This window comes from Cygnus atratus, chromosome 8 (genome assembly GCF_013377495.2).
Source record: "Cygnus atratus isolate AKBS03 ecotype Queensland, Australia chromosome 8, CAtr_DNAZoo_HiC_assembly, whole genome shotgun sequence".
NCBI classification, from domain to species: Eukaryota; Metazoa; Chordata; class Aves; order Anseriformes; family Anatidae; genus Cygnus; species Cygnus atratus.
This window is the reverse complement of record NC_066369.1, coordinates 25,839,541-25,863,016: the sequence shown is the minus strand read 5'-3', so window position 1 is coordinate 25,863,016 and position 23,476 is coordinate 25,839,541. Positions and strand designations below refer to the sequence as shown.

The window sequence follows — 23,476 nt, the reverse complement described above, 5'->3', positions numbered from 1 at the left end:
TCTACTGAAAAATTAAATGTGGTGATTTTTTAAAGTAAAATACTGTATGTTTTTCATTTCCCATAAAATGTGTTTGCTATCATTTTGTTTGCCTCTGTGATTTATTTAAGCTATCGTCACAGTCTCTGAGCATGACTTACATGAGCATGATTCATAGGCATTTTATAACTTGTAACTACAACATCCTATTCATGATCTTGCCTTTCCAAAATTTACTGAGATTGCAAATATATTGCTGTTTGAAGCCTCCCATTCTATTTAAGCCATTTTAAGACTTTAAAATTGTTCTAATGTGTACATAGAACCACTTTGCATTTTGTCAGGTCTTTTCACACACCCTGATTAATTAGGACTTTCGCTTGTGTAAGGAAAAGCAAGCATTTCCAAAAAGAGATGGTCGCTGAGAAGGGATTTTTGCACCACAATTATAAACTCACACCTATGGAAGAAATTAAGTAAATTGTTTAGTAGATCTATTTCCAAAAATCTAGGGTTTGTTGAATGTTGTTTTGTTTGTTTGTTTGCGTTTCATTTTATTGTGTTTTTTTTTTCCTTTGTTACGTTTTAGAATTTAAGAAGTATAATCTGAGAGTTGCAGAGAGCATTTAGTTACTGAAGAATACTTCTAGATTTTTGTGGTTTAAACTAAAGTGAATACTAAGGCATTGTGTGGCTGTTGCAGTATCCTGTAAAGTAGTGGGGAAAAAATGAACTGAAAGTTTCAAGATTCCGGTTCCTTGTAAAGTTTGTTCAATCCATTTTGACTTTTAGTTTACCAGTATTCACTAATCACCTGCAAAAAAATTTTATGCATATGAACTGAAAGCATTAAAATACTCTCAACTGGAAAGTCTTAGTAGATACGAGGCATTCCTTTCATTGTACGAGCAATTTCAAGGCAAACATGCAGTTTACTCCTTCAGCAGTTGTACTTTGGTAGGCACAGAATTCCTTCCACATTCCTTGTGTTTTAGATGTTTTCAAGTGTATTTTTTTTTCCTTCAGCTAAAGCTTATTATCATATTTGCCTTCTTGTCGTTCAGTAATCACTATGCAGAAGCAATATTTCTTATCAAGCAAAAAGCACCAGATTCAGTAGAACATACATTATATTAACCTGTTGAAAATTCCTAATTTTGCTTCAAAAACACCTTCCTGGTTTTATTAACATTTATCTAGCTCCCATCGTAGTCTACTTCTAGTATCAAACCAATTCCTTCTGCACAATTACCACAACTTTTCAAAATTAATCAAAATCCAATAATGCTGTGTTTTATTGAAACAAAAAAGCTACTGGTAACAGAAATACCTGCTAAGCAAAGAGAAGATATGTTACCACCAATGGATTCCATAATGTAGTAGCCATTTGATGCCTGTCTCACTAAGAACATACCAAAAAATACACCAGGAGGTTCTCAGCTGCTCTAGAAATGGCATGGCAGCGCTGAGTGCCCTGCACTCAAGTCATGCTCTCTGTGCTGGAAAAGGTGATAGTACTAAGAGTTGCCTTTACACCATTCTGTAGTAAACTAATTTCCCATAAGCAGCCCCCTCTCCTTGGGAGACCAATTAAAATAACTTTATGGCAGCCATGCACTACTGGGTTGGTGAGAAGGGGCTGGTCACAGCAGGGTAAGAATCAAGCTCATAAATGAAGAGCAGCCAAAGCAGAGTAGTACGGGAGAAGCACAATGGAAATTATACTGTCAAAAAAGCTGCTAAAGAATAAAGTGTTGTTACAGAAATATTGTTTGATCTTTCCCTTTAAAGTCTTCTGATGGGTTTCTTCTTTCACTGATTAAAAATGGTTAAAAACATAATAAAATGAAGATATTTTATAATTACTTGCTTACAAGAATCTTATCGTGAGGAATTTATCTTCCAAGAGAAAGTGGAATTGGTTGCCCTCAAAGAGTATGTGGATTTTAAAAAAGTGTTTCAGTTATCATAATCACGGATATTTTTAATTACAGCCAATTCACTTATTTCAAACAGAAAAATGGATTTTCAGGTTATTTATACGCCACTAAGAAAAATGACCAACACTTATTAATAAAGTTGGTAGGATTCATATGATTTTAAGCACAGAATAAGCTTGAAGACTTTATACACTCTATGACGTATTGCATCACTGCTTAAGCACTCTCAACTAAAGAGGGAATAAACGATTTTACATAGGAGAAATCGTTATTAATAACGAAAAAGAGGTCCCGTTCTTACAAATCAGACCTGGAATGGCATGAGACAGCTACATTTAAGGATAGACCTACTATAATGTTATTCTCAACGAGAATGACAAAATCTTAGCCCGTTTCCTAAGGGGAATAACATCGCTACTCAGCTCTAGTCCCACACACGCCAAAAAGCAAAATCCCCGCCTGTGGATGGGGACTTCTCGGCGGGCAGTTTGCCCCATCTCAACTGACAGAAATCTCCAGAGCCATGAGAAATAAGCTTAACACTTCTTCACCCAAAGGAAAATAACGAAAAAAACGGTTTGCAAGACTTCTTCAAGTTCACCTGACTTGGTTTGGTTTGTTTTGGTTTTCTGTGGTGATAATATTGTTCAGAACCCCATAAATTCACCTTTGTTGAGCACCCCTGAGGTAGTACGGTGTGGGTGTGCTTAAGGGGAGTGCGCAGCTTGGCTGTGGCCGTTTCCTCTCTTTTTGTCTCATGGATCCACGGCAAATGTCGCTTGCCGTGTCTCCCAGCCTGCAGGAGCCAGCTCCAGTTCTTCCTCCTCTTAATTAATTAATTAAGCTCCCCCTCGGCAGAGCCCCGCACACCCCGAGCCATCGCTGCCGCCTCCACTTCCACACCCCCAGAGCCTCCAGACCCAGCCGGGACCGTCCCAGGCTCCCTGAGGAGCGGACGGGCAGGGGGCAGCCGCTGTCGGGACAGCCCCCGGCGGTGTCTGGGCTCTGAAGGGGGCAGAGCGAGCAGGGAACGGTTCTCAGCTGCCTTCCCCGTCGCTTGTTTGTCCGCCCCGGCCCCCTTACGGCGGGCGGAGCCGCCATCGAGGCCTTCCCGCCCTCAGCCGGTGCGAGGCCCGTCTCCCGTGTGAGGAGCTCGACGGCGGCGGGCACCGGGAAGGGGAAAACAGCCCGGGGAGCCCGCAGCGGGACGGGACGGGGTCGGCACCCGTGTGAGGGGACACCGGGGTGGCCGCCGGCTCCCTGCCGGGAGCTCTCCGCGGGGGAAACGCCCGGGCGCTGCGCTGAGGAAATGGCGGCGGCGCCTCAGCCGGGCCCCTCGCCTCAGGCGCCCCGCGGGCGGCGGGCACAGGACGGAGCCGGAGGGCGACACCACGCTTCGCACCTCGCTGCCTCGTGACATGGCGGCGGGCAGGGAAACGGGACCCCGGGACCCCCGGGCAGGACCCAGCTGCCTCCCTGGAGTCCCCCCGGGCCGGGAGGAGACCGGGGGGAGCCTCGGGGGACGGCGGAGAGGCCGTGGGTGACTTCTGAGGGGGAGCCTGCGTGTGCATTGGGCCCCGTTAAACAGCGCGCGTTCACCGAAAAAAAATATAAAATACAAGATTTTTTTTTTGTCTTTTTCCCTAAGCGTCCGTGGTTGTTGATGTTAAAGCAGCCCTCTCCTCCCGCCCCTCCGCCGCCGCGCTCGATATGTCTCTTTAACGACATAGGTTGTATTTATCCATCGCATTCCGGCAGGGCTGTTAAGCTCCTGAGCTCCTAGGGCAACAAACATGGGGCGGGGGTGGGGGGGGAGATCCTCCGGCAAATCCGACCGGAGCTGTCATCGTCATGAATAAAAATAAAAGGCTTAATCTTCTGCTTTCGGCTAATGGAACGATTTAGGCTCCCAAACGCGGGCGCGCTGCGAGGCGCGGGCAGGGCCGGGCCGGCAGCACCCCGGGGTGCCCGCGCCCCCCTCACGCCCTGCCCCAGCAGGCAGGAGGGCTCCGGGGCTTTTAATTACACTCCTTCCCTTTGCTCCCTTCATTTTTTCGGCACCCTTTGCAGCGAGACACACTTGGAATCAGAGCGGTTGTGACATTTTGGTGGCAGCTTATTGTGCGGAACACTTAAAGTTTAAAAAACAAGCCCCATAGAAGTTGAGGGGCTTAAAGCAGCCCCCTTTGTGGGGCAAGACATAGAGTTTTGATTCTGGACAATGGTGTTTCTCAAATTTCTTCCAAAAACCTGCACCCCATCTGTGATCTCAATGAAATCGCTTTTCTCTCTCCCTTCAATTCATTTGGCAAAGGCGAAGCAGATGCATGGGACGGGGTCTGAATTTTAATTATTAGGTTTTACCTGAAACAAAACGGCAAATCCTTTTTACCATGTGTTTGAAGTTAGGGGACGGGTAGGGGAATATAAAATATAATTAAAAAGCTCTCGGATCGTTAGGGAGCTGACAAGAGCCGTTTTAATGAACCTCTCGGAGCGCCCTGCAGTAAATTAGCGGAGCGGGGGCTTCCCCGACTCGTTCGGGCTCCGAGCTGCCGGCTCCTCTTCACCTGTGGATGCGTGCGTGTGCATGGCCGTGTGTGTGTGTGTGCGTGTGCACGAGCGTGTGCGTGTGCATGGCTGTGTGAGTGTGCACTTCCACGCCGCCGGCCCACGGCGAGGAAGCAGCAGGCGGAGGCTCCCCGCGGCAGGAACCCCACCTTGCGGGTCGTGGGGGGACGCGGGGGGCCGGGGCCGCCATCTCGGGGTCCCTCTCTCTCCCCTCGCCCCCGATCCGGTGCCTGGGGAGCCCGCAGAGCTCCCGGGAGTCCCCCCCCCCCCCCCGCCCTCCAGCATCCCCGAGTGCATTTAGCCATCAATAAGGTGCGAAGGGAAAATTGTCTGCCGCTGTAATCCATGCCCGAGGGGCTGGGGAATAAAAAGGGAGAGAGAGAAGGAGGGAGGGAGAGAGAGAGAGAGAAAAGGAACGCTCTTAAAGAGGCTAAAATCCATACAATAGCTGTGGGAATGCCGGAGCGCAGGCTCCGCTCCCGGCCGCCCCTCTACGAGCAAGGAGAGCCCTGGACGGGGCAGCGCAAGGGGAGAGCATCCTCTGCGCTGGCTGCGGCCCTGGACCCCCGGGATCCCCCCCGGGATCCCTCCCGGGACCCCCCCTTTTCGGGTCGGACCGAGGCTCCCGCCCGGGTTCCCCTCGGCGGTGAATCCCTTAGGGCGCCTGGGGAGAATTGGGGCGGCCCCGGCCCCGCAGCATCCCAAACAGGTCTGCCCTCCCCCAAAGCTCACGGTCCCTTTCCGCCCCTTTGGGGACCCCCGGCCCGAAGGGGGGCACCAGGCAGCGCCAGAGGCCCGGGGATTTCGGGTTTCAGCACCAGCAAACGGGGTGCGGGGGGGACGGGGGACGGGGGGTGGTGTGTGTGTGCTTTTCTTCTGCTTTCCGTGCGTCTGTGCGTGTGTGCGGACGGGCACAAGCTCTCAGAGAAAAGAAATTTTAGAGTAACAAGTAAAGGCTTTCTTGTGCAGTTATTTTAAGGGCTTTGTTCTGTGCCTGAAGGGGGATGCGCCCATTTGTTCGGGAGGGGATTCATCACATGCCCCTTTCATGTGAACCAGAGGTTAACAACCTAATGAGCACTTGGTGAAGAGATGAAGCGTGTAAAGAGCCCGATTTTCCCAAATCCTGGGCTGCTGTCTTGGGGATGTGCTACTCTAACCTCTGCCGGGCTAATAGTCTCCGCACTTCCAGCGGGGAGGCCCCGGGAGGCAGCCGGGGCCGGCAGCGCTCCGGCAGGGCAGCAGCAGCCGGGCAGCCCCTTCCCAAAGCCCCGCCGGGGAGCCGGAGGGGGGCCCGGCCCCGCCGCTACATATGTTGGGTCAGGTCCCCCCATTGTGAGCGTGTAAAAAGGTGTAAAAACTCAATCATCTGTAGCTTTTTTTAAAGGGAGGGCTTACCCTGGATTTGTTGCATAATGGATTGTTAAAAAAGTAGAGGGTTGAATTAAAACTGTTCCCTAGTCACTTTTAATTAGACCGCTCTATTTAATTAGCAAAGTTGAAACATGCAATTAAAATTAGCTCAGTTTAGCACATATTAAAGGAAATGGGGGCCGCGGCTCCGGCTCGCACCAAGAGCGGGAGGCAGGAAGGGGACGTGGCCGAGGAGTTGGGGTCGCAGCTAGGTGACCCGGCGGGGGGGGGGGGGGGAGCATCTGTCCGGCCACTCGCCCCCTCCCCAAATTCGGACCCCGCTCCTCAGCCCGCTCCTCCGCTCCGCCGGTGCCGTGGGACGGGGAAAATCCTCGGAGGGGCTGCCCTGGGCTCAGCACCCGGGCGCTGGGGGCTATCCAGCAGCCCCCGGGGGGGGCCCCGCACCGGCCCCGGCCACAGCCCCGAGCCCCGTTTTTCCCGTGCTTCGGCCTCAAACCTCTCTCCTCGTCTCTCTTTCCTCCCCCACTGGGAGCGGGGAAATGGAGTTAATCACGTCGCAGCTACTCGAGGAGCCCGGGCCGGGGGGATCCCCTGCAGCCGCTCCCCGCGCCGGGCTGCGGGAGCTCGGCCGGGCTCGGCGGAGTGTGCCGCCTGCCTGGGGGGAGGTGGGGCTCGGGCTTGTAATATTGGTTTGGGGATAATTACTTTTAATGTCAAAAAGATTTAGTTTAATATCATCTCTATTAGGCTGCTGGGCGGATAATTAAAAGTGAAGATGATAGCAGCAGGGAAACAGATGGCATTTGCTTACTTTGATTCAGTAGGTAAATAATGAAAAAGTCAATGGCAAACCCCCTAGAACAATTGAAACCTTAAAGAGCACTAACATTAGCAGGTACTTACAAACTGTCTTCCGCTAAGAACGAGATGAAAATACACTAATCAAGAACTATATTTCTCGGGGATGCTTCCGGGCGCTGCGCTGCCTCCGGGCGTGCGTGTCTGCCTTCCCCCGCATGGCAGCCAATAGACGGGCTCTTTTTAATTAAGATTTTACTACTGTAATTGGGGGAAGATGCAGCGGCACCGTCGCATGCAGCCCTCTCAAAGTTTTGCACGGGTGCAGCGATGCATAGGGAGGCTTTCAGGGAGATCAGGGGGGAGCGAGGAAGGAGATAAACACGGGGGAGATTGGGTCTTTCTGGGAAAAAGAAAAAGGAAAGAAAGAAAGAAAATAAAGGAAAAAAAAAAAAGAAAAAGAAAGAAGCAACGTTTCGGGTTGTATCGCGCAAGGCGCCGAGGCTCTCCTGCCCCGCAGCCCAGCGCCCACTCGCGGGTTGTGCGTGGGGCCCCAAATCTGCCCAGCCTCGGCACCCCACGCCGGGACAAAGCGGGACAAAGTCCCAAACTCTCACCCCACTGAATGCGGGGGCTGCTGGCCCGGGCTGAGCCGCAGCCCGGCTGGATTTTGCTCGGGTGAAACGTACGAAAGGTGCGCAGCGCCTGTCCCGCTTCCCAGGGCTCGGGGACAGGCAGAGCCTCCAAGCCTGCGCACCAGAGCGCACCAAGGACGGGGTCGCTGCTAAAATACGCGGACAGGCGAGCCTCGGGAGGCCGGGCTGTGCTGGCTGGAGGCACTTTGTAAAGAAAACGGCAGGAGTCGTTGGAAGCCGCTCGGAAGTGGCCGCTCCGGCGGCCGGAGCTGGGCAGCGGCTGGAGCCGAGGAGCGGGGGGGCCCGGAGCCGGCAGCAGCCAAACGTCCTCAGCACTTGCTGAACGCCGGGGGTGCGTTGTGTGCTCTTGCAATAAACATTTTATTTATTTTATTTATTTTACGGGGTGGGGGAAGAACCCCGGAGTGTTTCCCTGTTGTCTGCGTGCTGGGCGTGATGCTCGAAAATACAGCATGGGGGAAAGGGGGCTGGGGCCAGGGGCTGAGCTGGGACACACGGGGAAGGGCGCTGGGTGCTGGGGTGCGCAGCGCCGGGACGCGGTGCCCGAGCCCGCTCCGAGCAGGGCAGTGCGGGACCCGTGCGGGACGCGGCGGGGTCGGGGTGCTGCCCGCTGAGCGCTCCGAGTGCTCCAAACTTCCACCCCGTCCTTTGGGGTACTGCTAACGAGACGAGGCTCTGCGCAGGAATCACGGCGTTTCACTGGCTGATCAGCTGCTCGATGACTTTCCTTTATTTTTTTATTTTTTTAAATTTTTTTTGTTTTGGAATTGGCTGTTTGCAAATTTTTTTTTTGTTTTAAAAACGCCGTGAAAGGAATGGAGGACCCAGCCCTTTCATTGAAATCGAAGCTGAAAGAAAAAGGAAGCGGGGAAATCGGCGGAACCCGTGTCCCATGTCGGTGGTGATGGCAGGCTGCCTCGGGGCGGAAAGGAGAAGGTATTTGCAGGAACAAAAAAAAACAAAAACAAAAACAAACCCACAACGCAAAACCAAACAAAACTGCCAGGAAGAAGGGAGAACCTTTCCTCCGTGCTAAGCCCACACAAAGCAATACTTTAATTGTTTCTCTTTCAGTCTGATCGAGTTCTACGAATTCCCAATTAAACCAGATGATCTGAGTAATTCTCCCCGGAGAGTAAAATTAGTGCTTGCAAATAAAATTAAATCGGATATTTTGACTTCTCGACTGTATTAAATAAAGGTGTCATAACACCTTCATCACGAGGAGCGGGTGGCAGCTGCACGCACAGAAAGTCGGGTGGGGAAACGTTCATTTCGTAACAAAATAAAAATTAAAAATAAATATATAAGAAAGAGGAAGAACGACGTTAAGTGCAACGGCAAGAAATATCAGAAGTTTGCGGGATCTGCCAAATGTACTTTTCCTAAGCACAGGAGGGTGACAGAGGGGAAGGGGCAGCGGCCGCGGCTTGTCCTGCAGCGGGGAGCGGCCGGGCGGCCCTGCGCGGAAAGGGCACGGGTGGGAGCGCCCCGGGGGGAGCCGCGTCCCGAGCAAAGCAGGGCAGGGCGGGGAGAAACGAAGCAAAGCAAGGCAAGGTAAAGCAAGGCAAAGCAAAACGAAGCAAAGCAAAGCAAGGTGAAGCAAAGCAAAGCAAGGTAAAGCAAAGCAAAGCAATGCAAGGCAAAGCAAAGCAAGGCAAGGCAAAGCAAGGTAAGGCAAGGCAAAGCAAAGCAGAGCAAGGCAAGGCAAGGGGAAGCGAGGCGAAGCAAAGCGCTCCGCTCCTCCCCGCGGGTCCTTAGCGGCGAGCCCAGGGGTGCCGTTATCGGGAGGGAGCCCCCGGAGCTCGTCCCGGGGGCTCTGCCGAGTGCCGCCGAGTCCGGAGACGTCCCGTGGGAAGGCAGCAGAGGTGAGAGCCCTCGGGGAAGGAGACGCCGTTATTTGCCCCCAAAGCTCCCAGCCCGTTACCTCCTCCCCAGGCGGGCCGGTTCCCCGCGAAGGTGACGTCAAGGCGGGGTGGTTAAGGCTAAAACAAAAGCTTTTGGGTTCACGCACGGTGTTCGGCCCGAGCCGCCCCCCTCGCTGTCGCTGTCCCCGCGCAGCGCCGGGCCCGGTGGCGGCGGTGGCACCGGCGGGGGCGGCCGGGAGCGGGCTGCGGAGCGAGCACGGAGCGGAGCGGAACGGGTCTGCACTCACCTCGGCTGGGGCCTGGGGCGGCCGGGAGAGAGGGTCTGGGGAGAGGGGAGAAGGGAAAGGGAAGGAAAGAACGGGAGAGGGGGAGAGGGAGGGGGAGGCGGGGAGAGAGAGAGAAACAGGGAAAGAAGAAAAGAAAGAAAGAAGGAAAGAAGGAAAGAGAGAAGAAAGAAGGCAAGAAACTAGGAAAGACAGAAATAAAGAAAAGAGAGAAAGAGGAAGAGAGGAAGAGAGGAAGAGAGGAAGAGAGAGGAAAGGAAAGGAAAGGAAAGGAAAGGAAAGGAAAGGAAAGGAAAGGAAAGGAAAGGAAAGGAAAGGAAAGGAAAGGAAAGGAAAGGAAAGGAAAGGAAGGGAAAGGAAGGGAAAGGAAGGGAAAGGAAGGGAAAGGAAAGGAAAGGAAAGGAAAGGAAGGGAAAGGAAGGGAAAGGAAGGGAAAGGAAGGGAAAGGAAGGGAAAGGAAAGGAAAGGAAAGGAAAGGAAAGGAAGGGAAAGGAAAGGAAAGGAAAGGAAAGGAAAGGAAAGGAAAGGAAAGGAAAGGAAAGGAAAGGAAAGGAAAGGAAAGGAAAGGAAAGGAAAGGAAAGGAAAGGAAAGGAAAGGAAAGGAAGGGAAAGGAAGGGAAAGGAAGGGAAAGGAAGGGAAAGGAAAGGAAAGGAAAGGAAAGGAAAGGAAAGGAAAGGAAAGGAAAGGAAAGGAAAGGAAAGGAAAGGAAAGGAATCGTTAGGTTCTGTTAAAACACCAAATCGCCAAGGGGAGGGGGAGACCATCAACTGAACGGTCACCTTGCACACTGCATTTCCCCGCCACCCTTTGGACAAGTGACACCCTGGGAAAAAAAAAGAAAAATAAACCCGAGCAATTGGCAAAGCGACTGCTGCTTCAAGTGGGATACGGGGGGGGGGGGAGGGGGAAGGGAAAAAAAGAAAAGAAAAAAAAAAGAAAAGAAAAGCCAAACTCTCAGTTAGCGAGAAATCGGACACATTCTTACACACTCGCACAAGGACTGCGAGTGACACAGTGACACACTCCCAGTGACACACGCACACGCACACGCACACGCCCGGCCCCGCCGGCCGCGCTCTCCCCGCTCCCCCCGGGCGCCGCCGACTCCCCGCGCTCCGGCAGCCGCCGGGCGGACGCGGCGGGCCCGCGGGCGGCCAATCAGAGCGGCGCTTCCCGCCCCTGGCCAATAGCAGGCGCCACATTGTTGTCAAATGTTGCCTAATGGCAACGCGGGGCGCAACAATAGCGCGAGTGGCGGCGGGCGGCGCGGCGGCCACCGCGCTCTCCGGGCAGCTCCGGCCGCGCGGGGCGCGTCCCGAGCCCAGCCGAACCTTTCCGAATCCTGCCGAACCTCGCCGAGCCCTTCCGAACCGGCCCGAACGGCCCCGGCCGCGGGTCCCGGCGCCGCCGTCGGCTCGCCCCGCTGCGGGAGCCCGGTCCCGGTGCGGCCGCTCGGGGCGGTTTCTTTTTTTTCCCCTCCTGGATCGTTGCCCTCGTGGCGAGGGACCGTGCCGCCGGAGGAGCCGGATTGCTCCGTGGAGGGACGCTACTGATCGGTGATAACAGCGGAAGGGGGGAGAGGGGAGCCGAGCCCGGCGGCACCGGGGCTCGCCGGCCCCGGCGGGCGGCACAGCTCGGCGGCGAGCCCGGCGCCATGGACTCGGCGCTGCCCCGCCAGGTGCGCCCGGGCAGCGGGGCGGCGGGGGCGGCCTGAGCGGCGCGCCGAGATCCGCGTCCCGGGGACGCAGCGGGGAGCGAGGAAGGAAGAAAGGAAGGAAGGGGAGCGGGCGGGAGGGCGCGGAGGGGCTCCGGGAGCCGCCCCGGGGCCGCGGCGAGAGGCGGGGGGGGCTCGCATGCCGCCCCCCGGGACCCCGCCCGCGCCCCGTCCCCGCGCCTAGAGCCCCGGCGGCGCTCCGCGGGTGCCCCGGCCCCTTGGGGGCTGCCGTCGGGCTCGGCCCTTCCCTCCGGCCGGCGGCATGGAGCTGCGCTCGGAGCTGCCCAGCGTGCCCGCCGCGGCCCCCCCGGTGCCCCCCAGCTCGGTGGCTGCGGCGGCGGCGGCCGCGGCGGCGACGCTGCCGGTGAGCGTGGCCGGGAGCCTGCTGCGGGCTCCGCCGCTGCTGCTGCGGGCGGCCGAGAAGTACCCGCGGACGCCCAAGTGCGCCCGGTGCCGCAACCACGGCGTGGTGTCGGCGCTGAAGGGCCACAAGCGGTACTGCCGCTGGAAGGACTGCATGTGCGCCAAGTGCACCCTGATCGCCGAGCGGCAGCGCGTCATGGCCGCCCAGGTGGCGCTGCGCCGCCAGCAGGCGCAGGAGGAGAACGAGGCCCGCGAGCTGCAGCTGCTCTACGGCACCGCCGAGGGGCTGGCCCTGGCGGCCGCCAACGGCATCATCCCGCCCCGGCCCGCGTACGAGGTCTTCGGCTCCGTCTGCGCCGGGGCCGGCGGCGAGGGAGGCGCCGGCGCCTCAGGTGAGGCCGCGAGGGGACGGGGCTGAGGGCGAGGGTGTGGGGACGGACGGACGGGGCCGGGGGGTGCGTGGCGGTGTGTGTGTGTGCGTGTGTGTGGCTGGCGGCCGCGCTGACGGCTCTCTCCCTTCTCCCCCCCCGCGCCCCGCAGACGCCAAGGTGCAGAAGTTCGAGCTGTTCCCCAAGACGCTGCTGCCGAGCCGCGCCGTGACCCCGCAGCAGGCGGCCGGGAAGCCCCTGTCCCCCGACGGCGAGTCCGCGCCCGGCACCTCCTCCCCGGAGGCTCGCCACGGCTCGGGCTCGGAGAACGGGGACGGCGAGTCCTTCCTCAGCTCGCCCGTCTCCAAGGGCCCGAAGGAGGGCGAGGAGAGCCCGGGCTCCATCAGCCCGCTGGGCTCGGACTCGGGCTCGGAGGCGGACAAGGACGAGCAGGACCCGTCGCCCTCGGCCGGCGGCCGGCAGCGGACTCCCATCGACATCCTGACGCGCGTCTTCCCGGCGCACAAGCGCAGCGTGCTGGAGCTGGTGCTGCAGGGCTGCGGCGGCGACGTGGTGCAGGCCATCGAGCAGATCCTCAACAACCGCGGCCCGGACAAGGGCCCCGAGGAGGGCTGGGCTCGGGACGGCGCCCTGCAGGGCCTCCCGCCCGCCCCGGCCGCTGCCGCCCACCACCACCGGCCCTTGATAGCCGGAGCCATGGCCCCCGCCATCGGCACGCTGGGCAGCCGCTCGGCCTTCTCCCCGCTGCAGCCCAACGCCACGCACTTCGGGGCCGAGGCCAGCGCCTACCCGCTGGGCACCCACCTGGGACTCAACCCGCTGCGCCTCGCCTACTCGGCGCACAGCCGGGGACTGGCCTTCATGACCCCCTACTCGACGGCTGGGCTCATGCCCACGCTCGGCTTTCGGCCGCCCGTGGACTACGCCTTCAGCGACCTCATGCGAGACCGCTCTGCCGTGCACAAGGAGCAGGTCTACTCCGGCAGCCTCTACGGGCCCATGGTCAACAACACCCCCGAGAAGCAATAGCGCGGCCTCGGCGGCGGGGTGGGGGGTGCCAGGATGGCCAGGGGGCCTGGGTGAGGTTGCTGCCACCGCACTTGGTGGCACTTGGGGGTGGGCAGGGAGCTGGGCAGAGCTGGGTGCCTTCGGAGGGCCAGAAGGTGCGCTTGGGTTGGGGAGACGTGAGTCGCTGTTTGTTGCTTATGGCCATAAGCATGGATGTACCCTGGGTGCGCTGCGGGGTGGGTACGTGCACACGCACCGCGCGCACACACACACACACTCCCCCCCATACATTTATATATATGTATACTAGCAAGTGTATAATGTTATAAAATGGAAATCTAAGTTATTAATGTAACTCGTAGGTGAACTTGGTATTAACGTTAAGCTAAAGGTTAGACAGCTCATTGTAATACTTACCAGGCATATAGATGAAATATATCGTCAAATTGAAAGCCCTTCTCCTCCCACCCCCAGAAATGTTATGACCTGTATATAACATTGGAAAGTAGATATATTTGTAACTGTCCGTAGGACCCAGGCGCCAATGGTGTATGACGATTTAATAAGCCTCCTTCATTTGTGATCTGCAAGAAAATTGCTTTCTCGTTCCAATGTAGCAAACTTCTTGCTGTTTCTAACAGGTAATTCTGTGTTTCCATTTCATAGAAATAAATGTTATTTTCTATTAAAAAAAAAACAACAGTGGTATAAGTGGCAAGTGGTATTTGATCAGGCGGTGAGAGTGTGTTTTGCGAGATTGGTTTGACAAGCACAGTCAGTATCTGAAGGAGTTTACAAAACTAGTACAAATATGTTTATTACATTTTTATCATCGTTAAACCAGATAGTCTCCGGAAAATTTGCAAATAAAAACGAAGCCTACAACTGGGACCAATTTCCGTATCAACTGAAGTTGTTAAAGAAGTTTATTTCCAGTTCTGGTCTTTATCTTATTCACGCCAGAAAAAAATTAATAAAATGAAAACCGGAGATGCAAGTTGAAGCGGGAACTTTTCCTTACAAATCTTGCCTTTTTTATTTTTCTTTTTTCTTTTTCCTGTCATTTTCAGAAGATGTGCCCTTGACGTGCTGGCACTGAACGGCGCGGGTGTTTCCTGCTCCCCGGGGCCATGGCCGCACGGGGCGCGGGGGCGCGCCGGAGGCGGGTGCGCGCCCGGCTGCTGCTTCGGGGGCACCCCTCCGCTTTGCTTTCGGGGTCTGGGGGGCTCCTGGGTGCCGCGGGGCTGGCGCTGCCCCGGCCCCGTCCCACTTCGTGCCTGCCCGGGGGATGCTCACGCACCCAGAGCGGGCGCGGTGCGGGGCTGAACGAAACCCGTGAAGGCTCCTAAAGCTGGTTGGTATGGAAACCTAATCCCCCCGAAGCGCTCGGTGGCACAGCTGGACTGTTTGCTCTCGCACTGCAAACAGACGCGGGTAAACACGGGCTGCCAGCTGCCGGGGGCGCCCCGCAGCCGGGGACAGCTCCGTGTCGCCGGGGGCTGGCGGCCAACCCCGGCCCCAAAAGGTGGAGGCAGCGAAACGCCCCTCTGTGCTCCCCGGCGCGATTGATCAAGCTGGATACAATTTTCAGATTTTCTTCGGGGAGTAAATATTACAGATTACACCTAGGTAAATACTTTTGACCCCGATCCACCCCGGGAGCAGCCAAATCAATATCACAAGGGAAACTTTTTAGAGTCTCGTGTTCCAAGAGCGGGTGAAACTTAATATTACTACAATAAAACGGTTTAATAAAGAAGGGCTTTAATAGTGAGCTAATTTGATTGAGTTTCCTAATTCCACTTTAATTGGAAAAGGAGTTGTCTGTTTGGTTATAAAGTGCCAGGGTTATGTTAGACTGGAAAGAAAAAAAAAAGATGGACTTTGAGCATCTGAATAAACTTTTTTTTTCCTTTTTTTTCGGTTGGCAGCTGACTTTGTGCAGGATGGGTTTCCATATCTAGCATTATGAATGGGCTACAAAGAGCTGCTACTTAAAGAAATCAGGTCGCCACATTTCTCCCATTCTAGCCCTGTTGAGAAGGGCTTAGGAGGTGTTGATTTAACTCGGCTCCCCTTTTAATTATAAAAGCCATTCTTGTGTAGTTGGCCGGGCAGGACGATTTATCCGAATTGTTGCCGCGTCCTGGAGATTGGCTTGAGCTTGGATTTATACAGCCGACGGTGGGGATCACGACGATTAACTTTCATATGGATAGTTTAGGATGTTAAACTGGGGGGAGCAGCAGGAGGGGGGAAGAGAACCTGATACATTGTCCCTATTGATGTAATTCCCCTAGATTAAAAAAAAAATAAATCCCCTGGGTTCGAAGCTGCCTGGGAGAGGTTCGTGTACAGAAGCCTCTGGCAGCCCATAAAATATTCAGGTCCCTTTTAGAGTAAAATAAAATGCTGTCACTTGAATAAAAATCCGCGGGACCGAGTATAAATTATTTGTAAAGCGGCGAGGCTGCAGGCGAGCGCTACCAAGCTCCCCTGCTAATTAAATCCTAATCCATTGGTCGCGGGCAGCGGCGGGGCTGTACCGGAGCCTGCCGCACACAGCCGGCCGCGTTCCGCAGCGATATTAACGGCACCGCTGTTTGATGGGAATCAGCCCTAATCCGCGGCGTAATAAAGATCAAATTAGACTAACCGTTTAGTAGCGAAACGACATTCCTTCACCTAGCGTGAACCCCTCCGCGCCCCGCTCGCTGCCAGGCCGCCTCCGAGGCCGAGGCCGGCGGGGGAGGCTCCGGCACCCCCCAGCCGCCTCCCCTCACCCCGCGGGCCTCGCCGGCCTGCCGGTAAAGGAGGCCCTGGGGGATAAAGGAGCCCCCGGGCGAGATCGCTTCCCTCCGGCTCCGGCCCTGCCTTTTGCTCCCGGCTCTCCCCCGCCTGCCGGTGCCCCGCTGCCGGCCTGGGGAGCGCCCGCAGCACGGCGCTGCCTCCGCGGGGAGGGAAGGAGGCAAGGAAGGAAGGAGGCAAGGAGGCAATGAGGGAAGGAGCGAAGGAGGCAAGGAGGCAAGCAGGGAAGGGAGAGCGGGCGCTGGGCGAGCAGAGCCGCTTGCCGTGCCCGCCTCGGCACCGCTGGGATGGAAGCGGCCCCCTCCCCGCCCCGCCGGCCTCCCCTCGCCCCGCTCTCCCTCCGGGACACCCCTTCCTCCCGGCGGCCAGCCCGGGTCTCGCCCTGTCCCGACATGGGTCCAGAGGGGCGCCGGGCGAGGCGTTCCCAAGGCGCCCCCCAAACTTTTCCCCTGCCTCCCCTCCCCGAGCGGGCATCCCCCCGCGCTGTCGTAGCATCCCTATGGCAACTGCGGCAAGCCCTCCCGTGCCGGGACGACACCGGGAAAGTATTTACTATATCGAGACGTGAGCCAGCAGGTGGAAAAACCCGAGGAGGAGCGGCTCCGCAGGGCGAGGAGGCTGCAGCCGCTGCCTCCGGGAGCCCCGCACCGGGGAGCGGCGGCGGCGCCCGGAGCCGGAGCGCGGGGACCCGGCGGGGCCGGGCGGTGCCGCTCCGGGGACAACGGGGGAGCCTCGGGGTTCGTTCCCATCTCGGTCTCCCCGATTCAGTCGGGTTTCGGCAGAAATGCTCTGCTGCAGAAATGATTCCTGCTCCGTTGCTGTTCCTTTGCAGACGCCCTCCCCCCCCCCCTTTTATTTCCCCTCGTCTTTTTATTGGAAAAATAAAGAAAACGCGATATTGGTTTTGAGGTGGAAAAGAGACACGAAACACGAAATAAGCTAAAGTTACACAACGCTTTTCCGTTTTTATTTTTAAAACGAGCTTTTCGTTTTCAGGAAAAAAAAAAAAGAATTTTAACGCACATTTTCATCTAAAACCGATCCCTTTTCAGCAACATCCCCTCATTTCTGTAAAATCCAACAGTAAATGGAAGAAACGCTCCGGAGCCGAGCCGCCCTGTGCATCACCAGCCCCTGTGTACGGCACCAGCCGAACATCAGCACCAGCCAAACATCCCGCCTGGGCCTTGCCGTGGGGATTTGGGGGACCCATCGAGGGGAAAAAGGGAGCAGGGAGAGGGAGGTATTGCTGGGGGGGGGATGGCCGGGAAGAGCCTGGAGGGCAGGGGAAGATGCTGGCTGACCCCAGGCAGGTGTGAGGCCCTACCCGGAGTGGGGTGATGCTGGGGGTGGAAGGAGCAGGGAGCAGAGGGCAAGCAGGGCCTTCACACAGCTTGCAGGATCTGGGGGTGAATTCCAGCACACCAGAGGGGGCTGGAAGGGCCTTGGGCTCATGAGAGCTCACAGGGAGATCAGTGCAGGAGTGAGGGCTGTGGAAGTGCTCGGGAGTCCCTGGAATAAGGTCTCAGTGCCCATATTACGAGAGCACAATGAAAATGCCATGTCAGTCGCTGGGCTGAAGGGCGGCCATCGCCATGGGACGTGCCAGGCAGTTCCTCGGGCTGCCTTCAAAGCCTGTTGCAAAGTGCCTTTCCAGAGGGAGCCTTTACACTGCACAGGCTAAACAAGAGTAAGAAGGTACTGAGTGGCAGGATTCACGTTTTCAGGGAAACTATGAGAAGCTCTTAATTTCAGATATAGTGATAAGAGATCAGGAGATTCAATTACATGCGTCCTCACAACGCAGGCTGAGCAACTGGCCATCAGTGTAGAATGGGGATGGGTGTTTTTACAGTGACTCATTAATCGTTCATGTGGAAGCGAGTAAGTCAAGAGAGATGGAAATGCTTAAAGACAGGAAGACATTACTAACAGTCCAAACTGCAACAGGCTGATTGCTAACCACATCTAACCCTAACAGAGGCTGAGGCTGGCTCTATCGAAATGGGATAGAAAGCTCCTGTTCGGTTCTACCCCAGGTGTGAATTTGGCAGACACGTGGACAAGGGCATGATGAGACACACGCCTGGGGGATAATTCTGCCTGGAATGTTGTTTTGTGCAGTGTTGGATTTATCTGTATGTGGGAGCTAAAGTCTTAGATTTTATCTTAACTCCTTGCAAACTTTAAACTAGAGGGAAAAACAGTGCTTCCTGACAGGCCTGTGTTGATGGAACAGCAAAATCTTGTCGCCCACAATCTGTGGGTACATTTTCTGTGAGAAATGGTGACGTATGGGATGCACTCTGGTCCCTGACTTCACACAGAACATTTCCTAAATGAACTCTGCAATGCAGATCTGTGTGTTTGGGTAAGGATGAATCCTTTCACATGACCTCAATGTCTGTATACTTTCAGTGAGTCAGGATTTGGATTATTTTTTTTTCCTGCCTTACATTTCCTCGTTTCTTTTATAACTGTGGTTTTGGATCTTAGTAGCGTACTGTAAAACTTGTAAGAATAATGATAAAGGTTGTTTCTTCGTGGTGATGATGATGTGTTTTTTTTTTCCAATTACAGGAAAGAATGAAACATGACTGGAGAGAAAACCTAGATGAAATTAAGAATTTCAGAAAACAATGTAGAAATTCATTGAAAACATTTGCCCAAAGTCCCACTGCCCATCAATAATTACAAATCTGCTATGCATATTTTCAGAAAGTAGTTGACCATTTAAGTTGGTATATATAAGAGATGAGCAGGATCTGTGCAAGTCTGTGTAGGTTTGTGACAGCAGGGCAGACTCTTGGTGGGGAGAGGAAAATGGAAAGGAAACCAGAAACAGAGTGAATCTTTTCGTGTGGTCTGACAGGCAGATGGAAAGCATGAATTACAAAGGCTTTTAAAAAGATCTGTTTGCGGTCTATGTTTACAGAGAGACTTAGCAAGACTGGTTGGCCTTAAAATGCTGAGGTCTTTGCTAAAATCAGATGTTTGGAAGTGGAATGGGTTACTAGCCCTGACCCAGAATATAGAAGAGGTTCACAGAGATTCAACAAGACAGGAGCAGGGGCAGTACACCCATAAACCATTCAGCAGATTGGGAAAAGGGTTTAGAGGTCAGCAGGACGTGGAGTCGGGGAAGGGAGGAGGGCATGGCCCTTGCTAAACGGAGCTGGATCCAGAGACCATGAGCTTCTGATAGAGGGCAGCCATGGCACCAGGAGAAGACACTGCCAGAACGAGCTTGGATTTGTGCAGCAGGGACTGACTTACTGATGAAACAGATTTATAGGGAACAAAGGTATCAAAATATTACCTCACTTTCTTGTAAGTGGGATATGGGATATCGATTTCTTCTCATGGCCTGGGGAAGCCTGTGATCTACTTGGGTAGAACCTATGGATTTCCCCAGTTTCCTAAATCTCCTGCTTGAAAGGTTAGCCCTAGATATTTACAGCCAAATGAATGGAGCTAATAGTGGAGATTATAATTTAAAGAGCTTTTGCTTTGCAAGGGAAGACTCGGATATCTCACGCTGGTTATGAGAATTTAATTAAAGACCTGTTCAATAGGAGTAAATGGCACATGTTCATGCACACAGAAGATGAAATAAAACTGCAGTGCTCAGTCTAGTGCACTAGAATGAAGTTACAAGATGCCTGGCTTTTTCATGCTTGGAGGGATGAATTATGGTTAATTTCTCTAATAATTCTTTTTGTCCACATGATGAAGCTTTGCTTTGACACAGAAAAGATAATCCTAATGCAATGGGGCCAAGAGTCAGAAAATGGTCTCGTAGATCTGGCAGGCAAACAGGGCTGGCCCCTCACTAAAATCCATACCCTTCTTTCTTTTTTTCAGATCCATCAGAACATAATTTTGAACATGCAGAAAATAGTATAAGGCTTGTAGATTTGGGGATTCATTCATCAGGTAGCTTACAATCTTCATCTCCTTCACAGCAGACTAATGAGTTAACCCAACTCTAAACTACTTAGAGTGTAACGCTATCAAAGTATCCAGGATCTACCCCACAGCTCTGGCAGATACTGGAGAAGCTGGAAAAGGCATTATGGTGTGTTTCACTATTATTGTGTTGTTTTTTAATAGTTACATTAAAATGGCTAAGGATTCTGATGTCAGGCTGAAATGTACGTTAACTACCCCAGTGGGAATCTGTGAATCTTTAATTTTGGCTTCCTAATTCTCTCCTGGGAGAGCGCTCTTTTTTTTTTTTTTTTTTTTTTTTTTTTGTGTCTTGTACCTTGGTCACCAAAAGAAGCACTTGCTTTACCTCAGCATGAAAAGATACGTACATCTTTGATTTGCAAAGAGTTCAAAACCTGTGCAAGATGTGTTCATCAGCATGCTTGGCTAGCAGAGTTGTTTCGAACTGTAGAGCAGAGCTGGAAAAATTGTGTACTCAGCTATCAGGTGGGAGATGGCTCTGTTAAGCTGGAAGTCTGTGGTGATGGGGGCAATGAGCAATAGTGTGTTTTTAAAATCAGGGATGACCTGGGAGCCTTACCTCCTGTGTTATTTTATTAGTCATCACTGAAATGTCAAAGCAAAGTTAGTCCTGATTAGATGTGCTGAACTGAACAGGAGCAAATGCTGTTTCATAAACTGTAAAAAGCTGAGGCTGATCTGGTGAAGTCATTGGTAAAAATCTCTGTTTTTCTTGGATGCCTCAGCAGGGTAGATGCTGCAGCTGATGGATGTCAATGATATTGGGCAGCGGCTCTCTCATTAAGAAATTGCCTGCTGGAACTCCCTCCAGCCATCTGGCATCCAAAATGCAACAGCAAAAGGGATCCTGTTGGTGATTTTCAGTAAATGTTTTGCACAGAGCCATCTTTGTTGACTGTGTCTATTGTTTTGCAGATGTTTATGGTATCATTAATCTTTTTTTTAATTTTTTTTAACCTTAATTGAAACTCATGCTTCACCAGTCCAGTGATTAACTTCATCGTAACAAAAATAAATTTTGCATGATTTTTTATCCCAAAGTGCACATTTTTGGATGGCTCCTCAGATCATGTTTGATTTTAAACATTTACATTTTTTAATCCCCTAACTACTGTTGTGCCTTTTTCTTTAAAATTTTCAAAAATTATGTATACATATGATAACCTTTTAATGTTTTGTTCTGTTTTTGGTTTTTTTTTTGAATTTTTTTTAAATAATAGACTGTAGTTATTTTTCTTAAAGCTTCTGAAGGCTTTATGAGCAACAACAATGAAAATATTGGTGTACTTTACCCTGTCTGGCTGTAATCGGGTTTTATTTTGCCGCAAATGACAATGACTTAGTCTCTTTTCCCTGCAGTTTAAATTTTGGTGCAATTGCGGGTCTCAAAAGTTACATTTATAGATTCTGGTCTCACCTGGGCAAGTCTTCTTTGTTTCTTCACAAAACCAAGCACTGAGTGTTGTCTTGAAGCAGGATGCACAGCACAGAAGTGCTTCCTGTGGTAGCAACATGCTGCTGGTGCTCAGTGGGTGTGGGCCCCCGATCTGCTCAGAGATTAATCTGAAAATGAAGTGATTCATGAAATAGGTAAAACTGACACTTCAGCTGAGTGTGGTACGTTTATAGTAAAGCATATTTATTTCGTATATCAAGTCTTTTGAAAGGTACAATTATCCCTTATCTTTAGAGGCTGGTTTGTTTAACTTTCAATGGATTATTCTCATGGAATAAGAATGAGACATTGCTGTTGCAGAGGAGCACTGGGACCTTGTAAATGAAGGAAGCTGTGAGGTTTTGTAGTGAAAACTGCACATGGGTCTCAGAAGACTTGGTTTGTGTACTAAATTCTGCTGCTGATTTATCAACACTGTGTGACCTTGAGCTACTCAAAACAATTTTTATTTTTTAAAAGTCACTACTAAAACTGACAGTCTCCTGTTTTAGGAAGAGATGCATAGGGCTTGAATTGCAGACTTTTGTACTACTTGAGTATTTATTTTTAATAAGGGTCCTAATTAAGCGTGCAATCTCTGTTGCAGGAAAGCTCTCCTGGACTCTGTCTTCATTCATTAAAATGTGTCAAATTCCTCGGAGTTTAGAGCAGAGCTCTAACAATGGCAAAAGAGACCCTATGTCCTGACTATATACTAACATGTGCCAAAGAATAAGCTTGTTAATAAGTACTTGTTCAGTGATAAAGTATAGCAACAAGGGGTTATATATTTCCTCACTTCCCACTACACGAGCAGAGCCCCTGAGTTTGCTCAGGAAGCTATACTGTTGTGAGACATGGAAAAGTAAAATACGCTCTGCTTTATAATAAGTCATTCCAGCTCTGTCTAATTAACACTTCCTAGTGTTAATTGTAACCCCCTGTTCTGTGTTTTTCAGGGACAATATTTCCCAAGTATTGCTGATGAAATGTCAGGCAGAGGTAATAATTTTGTTTTCCTTGCTATTATAACATTGTGCCATAGATATAGTTATATACAGAGATACATGCCAATCAACCAACAGAGCAAACAAGATGAAGGAGTACAAACCTTCTCCTTAGAGAGCTCCTTAGGCAGACAATGAATTATGAGTTCTTCTCTGCCTAGAGAACTTGCATTGAAAATGGCTATTCCTACTGGTATACCTCACTGTGATTAAAAATGATGAATAATTGTAGGTGGCTTGTTTTATTAAGTCAATAGACTTAACAGGATGGAGCATTGAGTACAAAAATAAAAAAAAAATATATTTTTTTACATTCCCACAGGTTTCTAACATTAATAATACATAAATACCATTGCTCAGTTTCTGCAGAAAGTCATTTAATGAACAATAAAGACATTCATGTGCTTGGAAGGGGGAAAATCCTGTTGGTGCTCCAACAAACCTATCTGTCTTGGTTTTGTAGTCTGAAGGAAATAAGAGAGTACTCAAAGAAAGTGGGAACATGAGATACACTGTTAAAACACCACTCCAGTGCTGACAACACCTCAAAACTATTGCGAAAGACAAGTAAGAAAATAAGGATATGGGGCCATTGTGTGCCACTGATGGCTAAGTAGGATTTTTCTTACAGAACGTGACTTAAAAATTGAAGGTGGAGTTTCGTCTGCTTAAACAGAATGTAGAAAAATCACTGTCTCATCCCAATAATCCCGTGTGTGATGGCTGGTGACAAAATGGACACTAGCTATTAGACTGTAACTACAGTAAACATTGAAAACACTGTTTAATTTCTCCATGCCACCTAATGTAACAGTTGAAATTCCAGAAGATTTAATGGCCCAGTGAAATGGGCCAGTCTGGAATCACTCTGAAATGTTACTCTTGGAAGACCACCAGTGTTTCTACCCTTATGGCTATTTTGTAGAGTTTTATGATGTATTCCTGGGCATCAGGGAGAAAGGAGGGAAAAAGGTGAAATTCTCTTTCCCTAATATAGCTAATAGGCTGATGCAACTAATGGGAAATTAGACTGATATAGACTGATATAACTAATGGGAAAAATTCACAGCAACTTTTCCTACCTACACTTAAATACACTGTTACCTGTGAAATACAGAGTAGTTTAGAGGATGAGAAAAAACCCTACAGCATTCATTTTTGAGTAGCCCAGGTGACTGTTGCTTTATCATGAGAGACATTTTCTTTAGAGAAATTTATGTTTTGTTTCCTTTTGGCCCACCATCCTCAGTTTCTGTGGTTATTCTATGGTCATGTTACGATGAGGTGAAATAACTCATCAAAAAGAATA

The 23,476-nt window shown here is 51.9% G+C and overlaps 2 protein-coding genes across 2 annotated transcripts; one reads left to right on the top strand and one right to left on the bottom strand.

Annotated features, from left to right (window-relative positions):
• Nucleotides 1-2,998: 2,998 nt before the first annotated feature.
• LOC126913394 (nascent polypeptide-associated complex subunit alpha, muscle-specific form-like) lies at nucleotides 2,999-3,490 on the bottom strand. Its single transcript, XM_050712354.1, has one exon. The coding sequence runs from the start codon at nucleotides 3,488-3,490 to the stop codon at nucleotides 2,999-3,001; it is 492 nt and encodes a 163-aa protein (XP_050568311.1).
• Nucleotides 3,491-11,447: 7,957 nt separating this feature from the next.
• DMRTA2 (DMRT like family A2) lies at nucleotides 11,448-13,941 on the top strand. Its single transcript, XM_035537708.2, has 2 exons — nucleotides 11,448-11,940; nucleotides 12,089-13,941. The coding sequence occupies exons 1-2, from the start codon at nucleotides 11,448-11,450 to the stop codon at nucleotides 12,964-12,966; spliced, it is 1,371 nt and encodes a 456-aa protein (XP_035393601.1). The 3' UTR covers nucleotides 12,967-13,941.
• The last annotated feature ends 9,535 nt before the right edge of the window (nucleotides 13,942-23,476 follow it).